The sequence below is a fragment of the Arachis ipaensis genome, chromosome B04, assembly GCF_000816755.2.
Source record: "Arachis ipaensis cultivar K30076 chromosome B04, Araip1.1, whole genome shotgun sequence".
Taxonomy (NCBI): Eukaryota; Viridiplantae; Streptophyta; class Magnoliopsida; order Fabales; family Fabaceae; genus Arachis; species Arachis ipaensis.
In genome coordinates this window covers 17,366,580-17,376,774 of record NC_029788.2, presented here as the reverse complement: position 1 = coordinate 17,376,774, position 10,195 = coordinate 17,366,580, and the positions used below count along the sequence as shown (strand labels likewise).

Below are 10,195 nucleotides of genomic sequence, written 5' to 3'. Positions count from 1 at the left end.
TTGCATGTTGGATTTTTTTTTTTTTTTTTGTCAAAAGATAGATAATTTTATTAGATGGAATAATTAGTTTACATTAAACTACAATCAAAAGGAAAAAATAAAAAGTTTTAACTAAAACAAAATGAAACCATTAAAAGAAAATAGAAATGAGCTCGTGGGTTTTCAAGAATTTTTCATGCAGCTTCTGCCATTAAAAGGGAGTTTTTTCGGGAGCCAATAAAATTCATTTTATTCTTTTGCTCTCCAATTCTCCCATGTTGTGTGATTTGTTAGTACTTTTAATCGCTAATAGTCTCCACTCTTCTAAAGGGATTCAATCAATTGTATCCACCATTATTAAGGATCTTCAGCTCGGAGAGCACTGGACAGTTGGTTATCGTTCCAAGCTTCAATGGCGTCGGGACATGACTAGAGACAATGAAAAACAGATTCTTCCTCCAATCCGCATCTTGGACAGTTCAAGTTCACTACAACAATTCTTGACTTTAATTTCTTCTTAATTGGTAAGTCTTCGTGCATCACCTTCTACAAAAAACTTTTAATTTTTGATGGACACTTTAGCTTCTAAATTGATGACCATAGTGAACTTTTTTGACATTGTTCAAGTGAAACTCGATGAGAGGGTGAAAGAATTAGAAAGCAACATTGTACCCTGAAGCCACTGAGTAACTCCCATTTTTCGTCTTCATCCGGGTCAGTGTGTCTTCTCCTTCTTAAATGACTATTTTGAGTATGGTTGTTGCTACTTCTATACTAAAAATGTTGTTTATCAATGTCTGATTTTATTTTCTATCTGGCTAAATTAACTTTAAAACTCATTCTGGTGTGTCCTGTATTAGCATTAGGAATAAGGATTATAGCAGTAAACTCGGGAACCTATGAATCCTCTTTAATATTTACTGAAACACCTCTGTGAATTTTTCATAGCAAACCCTTCTCCATCACCTTCCTTCCCTCCAACACGCTCCTCCATTCCAAGATGGATTATTTTCAACTTCATCTCTCAAAAAGTTAGAAAATCTATAATATTTGCTTTTATAGATTTTATGGATTAGACAATGGAACTTAGTTAGAATTCTCCATCCTTGTTTAGCTAGCATAGTGGGGTTGAATGCCTTTAAATATTTGAAGTTTAAACTCCCTTAAGGTTGCAATCTGCATGAAATTTTTTAGTTAATCTATTGCATCCTTCTCTCTATATTTTTCTGGCTCCACTAAAATTACATCATTGCTCTATGAATATCTTCAATCAATGTCTCTGAAAATTTGAAATAACTGGGGGTATAAATAGGAACTACTGTTGTCATTGTCTTGATTAGTACTTTCCTATCACTTGAAGAAAGAAGTTCCCTTTTCAGTGTTACAATTTTTTAGAGACTTTATCCTTAATATAGTTGAAATTATCCTTTTTAGATCTTTGCATAACTGCCGGCAATCCCAAATTTTTATTTTCATTGCCTACGTGGGAAATTCGCAAGTACTAGCTAGTTGATCACGAACTTAGATAAGAGTGTTTTTGCTGAAAAAATCGAGGATTTATCTAGATTGACCATTTATCCATTAATCTCTTCATAGACTTATAGGATCTCAATTAGGTGGTAGCACTTTTCTCCGTAGCTCTAATAGAGTCGTCTGCAAAGAAAAGATAACTGACTTTTGGACATCAATGATTATGTCTCAATCCAGAAATATCATGTCTCTGTTCTTCTTTGTGGAGCAGGTAGGAGAATCCCTCTGTACAAAATAAGAAAAGGTAGGGAGATAAAGGGTTGCCTTGTCACAGCCCTCTATATGATTTAAAGAAACTATGAGGTTCTCATCCATAGTAATAGAGTAAAAAATTGTTGTCACCAACTCCTTAATCCAATTCATCAATTTATCACAGAAATTGAGTCGTTTCATGATATCTCAAATAAAACTCCATTCCACGTTATCATACACTTTACTCATATCGAGTTTCAACGCTAAGTCAAACTCTCCATAAATCTTATTCTTTAAAAAGTGTATAAATTCATGTGCTATCAAGACATTATCACTAATCAGTCGCCTTTAATAAAAGTACTCTGATTGTTACTGATGACTCTGCTCATAACATATTGTAGTCTATGCACCAGAATTTTTGAAATGATCTTATAAAATACACTGCTAAGGTTTATTGGCCTGTTTCTTTCATAGATGTAGCATGTAGGATTTTAGGGATAAGATAGATATGAGTATGATTGAAAGCTTTTAAAATTTTACCTCCTGAGAAAAAATTTCTCATTGCTTAGTTCACATAAGCTTGAATTGATTTCCAGAAAAATTGAAAGAATTTGGCATAAATCTGTCGTTTTCAGGGGGCTGAGAATAGATTAATAGAAAAAACTGCAATCTTAATCTCTCTATGAGTAACCAGTTTTGTAAGGGCTCTATTGATAGTAGCAAACACTTTATTAGGTAGATCTTGAAGTGCCTCTTTCGGGTCTCTGGGGTTAGAAGAAGTAAACAGATCTTTAATATAGTTTTCTACTATCTTTGCAATGTGGTTTGGCTCCGTGGCTGCCTTGTCTTCTTCATCATATAACATGTGAATTTTATTTCTTTTACTCCGAGTTTTGAATTTGGAGTGGAAGAATTTAGAATTCTGATCACTCTGCCGAAGTCACTGCACTCTAGATTTCTCTCTCCAATAGTGTTCTTCCTCCTCCATAGCATCCTCCAATTCAGTCTCGCATACCCGAATAGCCACTCGATCCCCCTGCTCTCCTTTTGCCGTTTCTACTGTAATTTTCTCTTTAAGATTGGAAATAATAAATTCTGAGTTCGAAGGAGAACTTTTTCTACCATTCAACTAATTTGTGCTAGCACTTCTTGAGCATGCCTGCTAATCTAAACATTGGAGAGCCCAAAATGTCCTCAACCCATACTTCTTTAACCAAGTTTTTCACCTCTTCATTTTCACACCACCTCTCTTCTGAAAACCTAAATATGATTTCTAACTTTCGTTCTTCTCTGTTTGAGCACAACAATAGCGGCTTATGACCTGAACCATTCTTGTCTAGGTGTAAAACAATAGCATATGAAAATACTGAACGCCAAGTCGTTGTTACCAGCTCTCTATCAAGTCGTTCTTTCACAAAATTGCCTCCAAATTGACGGTTTGATCAAGTAAATTTGTCTTCCTCATAACCAAATCTACCAGCTCTCCTCTGTTGATAAAGTCATTAAAATTTTGAATAGTAGCTGCTGGTTTTGGTCTTCCACCTTCTTTCTCATGATATGCCTTGATCGCATTAAAATCTCCAACCACAGCTATTTGTTTCCCTCCATTCTCCAACAGTTGCAGCACTTTATAGTATTGTTCATCTCTTTACCTTTTCTCTATTTTCACTTGAAGATAACTGCTCCTCTAGTACAAAGTGTATTAAAAAAGAATCGTGGTTGACAATATGAATATTTACTCCTTTTTTTTAAGTATCTGCCAATCCTCCTGACAAATCTATTGGATCTACCGTAAAAAATGAATTGAAATCAATCCTTCTTAGAGTTCCTTCAACCATCGATGCATTATTCTTGATTTCACTATAAGAACAATATCTTGAGAGACTAAGATTTGTGAATTCCTTTAATATTGTGAACTGTCATAATGGCGTAATTATTGGAAAAAAATTACGATGAAATATTTAAGACTATGCTTGAGTTGGTAGTTTATATTAAATAAACAAGAAAGTTTAAGAGACAATAAAAAAAACTTCTATATATCATATTCTATTTTAAACTTTTCGTTCTTTGAAGACTATCATACTCTTTTAATCTTCATTTCACTCCATGCCTTTTAAGTGATGAGCACCGGCGAGTGTTGGAGGAATCGTGTGATATAAGAAACATGATTATATGTTAAAAAGCTCTAAATTAGTGGGAACTCTACTTTGAAGACATAAAACTTTAGTTGCTTACGTTTTTGATAGACCACACATAATGGCATAATTCTATTCATGCAAAAATGCAGCTCATAAAACATGTGCTTATAAAAATAAAAAAAATAAAATAAAATGAAAAAAAGTTGTATGGTTGAAAATAATTACTGAGAGAAAGGAAAGGAATATTGTCATTTTGGTATAGGTCACTTAGATAACAAGTTTTCCCACTATTACCCAAATTCCAACTATGTTATTGAAGCATGATAAAAATTTGGTGCTTCTCTTCGGTATAAATTGTCTAGCTACACAACTAAATTGTTGCAACCAAAATTTATCATAAGATATAGTTCTCATAGCCATGGCCATGAAAATTGTTGTTATGTTGTCTCTCTTAGTTGTTGTTGCAATGGCAATTCCTGAAGCCAAAGCTCAGCTTGGGATTCTAAATGATCTCCTTGGTTCAGCTAACATTCAAGGGACAGTGTTGTGCACTTTGAATTTGAAGGACAATATTGATGATAATGGGGATGGAGCCCCAGCATTTTCAAGTAAGGCTGAAAATTCATTAATCATCATTTATTTGTTAATGGTCGAGTTGTGAGTCGAGTTAAATTTTTATGACTTGAATTAAGTTTGACTCGGTTCAATTCAACCCATCTTCGACCTAATTTCAATATATTAGTTAAAATTTGCACAAATTTGATGTTCGAAAATATTTAATAGCCAAAACAAATTAGTCAAAAACAGTTATTAGAACTTACCTTATTTAGCATCATTAATTGGTGCAACTTACTTTTTAACTGGTTTTTTATTTCTGTCTTTTTAGCATTATTGTTTGATGTTGTACTGATTATAAACAATAGCCTTAATTAATTCACTCATTAATCAATCCTGCCGAATATACGCTTTTTATAATAAATACCATTTTTACACCGGTATTTTATTAACAACCAAACACGTGTTCTTTTTGTTTTGTTAATTAAAAAATAATTTAAATACACAATTAATTTGTAACAACTGTATTTTGTATGGTGTTTGCTATGGTACGATGATAAATTTATACGTACCGATACGTTTAAAATATGGACAAGTAAGAAGAAGTCACGTGGAATTTATTTTCCACGTCAGCATTTAATTTTTTCTTTTTTAAATATATATAATATCACCACTTTTACTAATATACCCTTTTAATTAAATAAAAATAAAAAAATTATTTTTTATTTAATTTTATAAAAAGTCTTAAACATCCTTACTTTATTTGATTAAACAAAAATACCCTTTTAAATCAATCAAATTTTAAAATTCAATTAATCCTAATTTTATAGTTTCAATTAATTTAAACAATAAAATAAAAACATATTAAAAAAAACAAAAATCAATCGTTCTTCGTCTTCTCCAATTCCCCTAATCATTCATCACCCTCTAAAGCAAGCAAAGGAAAACATATCAAAAAATAAAAAATCAATCTGTTCTTCATCTTCTCCTAATATCATTCGTGCCCCCTCCCCTCTGAAGCACACCAAAACGGCAAAACCCTAACAATAGTTGACTGCATTGATCTCGAAAACCATAGAAGGCCATTAATCCAGCCGCAAATATCGAACCGGAACAAAATAAGGCCAGCATTGCCAAACGATTGCTGTTGGGAAACAGAGACTTTGATCTTTTGTGGTAATGTAAGAGATGGGTCCTTCTGAAGGGCCAAAGGAGCTTTGACCAAACTGATACCCTGATCTAACTCCTTCCTCACCTCCCTCTGCACCTTCACCTTATTTCCCTTCATCCTGCAAAAATCGCCGCAAAACATCAACAAACAACCACATTAAGGACATTTACGAAGCTCTTTAATACAGATGAAGAACATATTAATTTTTTATTTTTTTGATATGTTTTGCTTTGCTTTAGAGGGGATAAATGATTAGGAGAATTGGAGAAGACGAAGAATGATTGATTTTTGTTTTTTTTTAATATGTTTTTATTTTGTTCTTTAAATTAATTGAAACTATAAAATTAGGATTAATTGAATTCTAAAATTTGATTGATTTAAAAGGGTATTTTTATCTAATCAAATAAAGTAAGGATGTTTAAGACTCTCTATAAAATTAAATAAAAAATATATTTTTATTTTTATTTAATTAAAGAGGTATATTAGTAAAAGTGGTGATATTATATATATTTAAAAAAGAAAAAATTAAATGCTGACGTGGAAAATAAATTCCACGTGGCTTGTTATTACTTGTCCATATTTTAAACGTATCGGTACGTATAAATTTATTATCGTACAGTAGCAAACACCATTTTGTATAGATGTTAAGAGTGTTTTGTGTATGAATAGTATTTTTGAATTAATTAATTATGTGATAGTTTGGTCTCGCCATTAATATTTGATATATTTATCAGATGCTCAAGTGCAACTAATGTGTGGAGGGAAGGTGCTTTCTAATGCAACAACCAATGGTGCCGGAAAATTCTCAATGAAGATGGATTCTGTTGATTCACTTGTATATGATTTATCATCAATGCTCAATGGTTGCAACCTCATGGTTCCAACACCACTCTCTGATTGCAACTCAAACCTTCCTTCTGTTGGGTCTCTTATTTCAACCTTGCGCTTTCTTGGGATAACTAACTCTGTTGCCAACATTACTCCATCTGGGTTTCACTTTGTGCCCTCTTAATTCAACTTAAGTTAATTAATTAAACCATGTCCCTATATTAGGATGACAAAAAACTATATGATTAAATAAATTAAGTCATCAATTATACTTGTATTACCTATGCCATTTCTAAATTAGTATTTGGACAAAAAATTAATTATGATGATGATTATTCACCACCCCCTCTTAAACATATATGGTAAGGCATCACATTGACTTATGTTGTTGCTTGTGGAAATTAACTATAAAGGATTATATTGGGATAATCATTTGTAATTCTCAGATCTACTTATATATATTGACAATAATAGCATGATCCTTTGACGTTGTTAACACACCTTGTATCTTAATCAGTCTCTGCTACTATCGGCACTAGTTTATTTGGATCCACTTCTCTGATTCTAATTCTTGTGAAAATCATGAGAATATTGTATTCAAAACATATAATATGATTGATTGATTGTCATGCTACTAGTTGCATTCGGATAAAACAGAAACAAGTATAAGTTTACTAGTCATTTGTTTAGAATTTGAATTTGAGAGAGTAAAAATATTAAAACATTAAAATTATTAGAAAGCGCATTAGCGTAAAAATATAATAAAGTTTAAGAAGAAATATTAAAAATATTAATTTTAATACTAATTTTAAAGATTTTGGCTCAAAATCAAGCTAATAGGCCGAACTAGTTGAACCGAGTCTAAGACCCAACCTATTAAACACCGAAAACGAGCTTTCCTTCTTTCATTTCAGCCTTGGGAGTCGAGAAGAGAAATCGGGGAGAGAATCCTAACGTTTCCAAAAAAATTCAATCGTCCATAACTTTCAATTCGAAGCTCCAATTGACAAGCCGTCAGCAACCACGTATTCGTCTCAGAATTCTCTTCAATTCTATCTGAACAAAGTGGTAAACAAAGTGGTAAGAAATTTGCATTTCTCACCTAGTTCTTTCCCTCCTCAATTTCGTAAATTTTGAGTTTGAGTATTGAGGAATTGAATGATTTTGATGGTTTAGGTGAACTCTAGTAGTGAAAAATTACTAGATTTTGTCCAATAGATTAAAGTAAGAAACTGTTGAACCCTTGTGAATCATTGAGTTGGTGAACCCTGTGATGATTATAGTGATATTGTGTGAATTAGATTGTGTTCTTGTTTATTTGGAGTTCAATTGGATGGTTTGGAATGAAATCCGGGTGATTAAGCATGAGGAATTGACGTTTGAAAGTTTGAAGCTTGTTAAAGGAGAGGTTTTTGAGGTGTTCCGAGTTTAGGGAGGAATCGGCCAAGGTATGGTTTTAGTTTCTCGTAGTTAATGTTTAATGTCACGTGAAAACTTAGGCTAGAAGACCTTAAGATAGGAATGAACTGAATAAATTATTGATGAATTGTATATATGGTATATGATGTGAGGTTTGGTTTTTGTAAATGATTTGCTATATATTGGAGTTGGTTGGTTTTGGAAAAAGATTTAATATTGGAATTGGTTTGATTTTGAAATGATTTGATATTGGAAACGATTTGAATTATCGAGAGGTGTTTGGTTTGGTAGTTGGGACCCTTGAAGGGTAGCAGAAATTCGAGTTTTATAAGATGTATTTTCCAAACTCAGTAAGGATGGCGAAGAAGCTTGAGTTGCTACAGCTGAAGCAGGGTCCTATGTCAGTGGCAGAGTACACCAATCGGTTTGAAGAATTATGTCGGTTCTCTAGAATTTGTTAGGATGCTCTGGAAAATTTTGAAGAATAAAAATGCATAAAATATGAAGGTGGTCTGCGAAGTGACATCCCGAATACAGTAGACCTGATGGAGATCAAAATTTTCTTTGAACTGGTAAACAAAAGCCGAGTTGCTGAGGATTGTGCAAGAAAGGCCATGTCAGACAAGGACAATCACTGAGCTTTTGTTAGGAGAGATTGGGGGAGGAACCTCGCGCCTAGAGGATAGAATTTCAAGCGAAGAGAATATGTTCCACAACCACATCAGGGCCATAACACCTTCTGGAGATTCAACAATAACAACAACCAGCGAAGAGGCAAAGGAAAGCAGATTCAGAATCCTCCCAACAATTTGACATGTAAGAGATGTGGGGCATATCATCCTAATACTCCATGTAGAGTTGAACTGGGTGTATGCTACTATTGTGGTGGAGCCGAGCATCTGTCCTGGAATTGTCCAGAGAGGAAGAGACAGGAAGCTGAGAGAGTTCAGCAACAGAGACATGTTTACCATGTCGGCGGATGGTGTTGAGAGGTCAGACACTTTGATCCGAGCTAATTGCAAAATGGCTGGTAAAACTTTAATTATCTTGTTTGATACTGGAATATCACACTCATTTATAGCATTCGAAAAAGCTAGTGAGTTAGGATTGACCATCGAGTTCCGTCTATTGGAGTTTGTCGTCGATTGCTGCCAAGCTTCCTAGACGGTGTCCTCGGGCTGAGGCTATGCATGCAAGGTCTCGTGAGACCCCATCTGGCTTTCAAACTCTCAAACCAGAATTTTTTATCTCAAACAATTGATTAAGGACGAAACTAGAAGGGAGGCAGAGGCGAATGGAGATACTATTCGGATATGGGAGGCAAAATTAGAAGAGATGCTAGATAAAAAGGAAAGATATTAGAGAAAAAAAATTCAGAATTCAGTAGCTTAACTAAGGAGATAAAAATACCAATTTTTTCACGCAAAATTCCAATCAAGAAATAGAATGAATAAATTAATGGAGTCGGAGGATGAATTGGGAGGAGTAGCCAAAGAGCCAAAAGGTATAGTAGCTCAGAAATATTTTGAAACCCTTTTTTGCCACTAGCCACTCAAAGGACCTTCAAACTGCGTTGCAAGGAATTCCTAAATAATTTAACGCTTCAACGAACATATCACTGATTCAGCCAGTCATCAAAAAAGAAATCAAAACATTATTGTGAGATGCCTCAGGAATACTACTTTTCTCCATAGGATTATTGGGATCAATTGACAGCATTCATTGGGCAACTGACATCATCAGTTGATCAGCTGAAGATAGACTATGAGGGCCACTCTGCCCTTCTCCAATAGCTAGTGGAGGAGCAATAGAGCCAGAGGCGAGATATGGATGAGTTGAGGCGTGATTTTGGAACTTGGAGAGGATTTTTGGGAGAAAGCAGTCATCATGACTGAGATGGTTGAGTTTCTTATCTGCTATTTTCCCTACTTTTAGTTTTTCAGTATTATATCTTATTTTCTGTTTTTTATTTTCTGTTTAAAGCCTTTGCATGAGGAGTAGTGTTCTTAATCTTTCAATTTTAGTTAATTAAATTGGTATTTTATGCCTATTTTAAAAAGTTGTCTCATGTATTACTTAACGCTTTTCAAACTCTATATTTAATTGTTTTATACTTGTATATTCAAGATATATAATAACATTATAAAAATATAGAACGGGTATATACTAATATATCAATTGAACATACTTTATTTAGTCATGTAAACGTTTAATATTAACAATTAGGTTTATTCGTAGTGTTCTAAAGATGTTACACTTTTACCTTAAGTTAAAAAAAAAAAAAACACACAGATCTTTTTCCAATAATCCGAACGTTCCAATTACTGAGCCTGACGCCTAAAAAAAAAGATAAATATTTCAATATGCATAATAACTCACGTAA

General features: G+C 33.4%; 1 protein-coding gene across 1 annotated transcript; it reads left to right on the top strand.

Annotated features, from left to right (window-relative positions):
• On the top strand, positions 4,071-6,891 carry LOC107639041 (phylloplanin-like). The gene is made up of 2 exons (XM_016342454.2): positions 4,071-4,447; positions 6,300-6,891. Exons 1-2 carry the CDS (start codon positions 4,258-4,260, stop codon positions 6,575-6,577), a joined length of 468 nt encoding a protein of 155 aa, XP_016197940.1. The 5' UTR covers positions 4,071-4,257; the 3' UTR covers positions 6,578-6,891.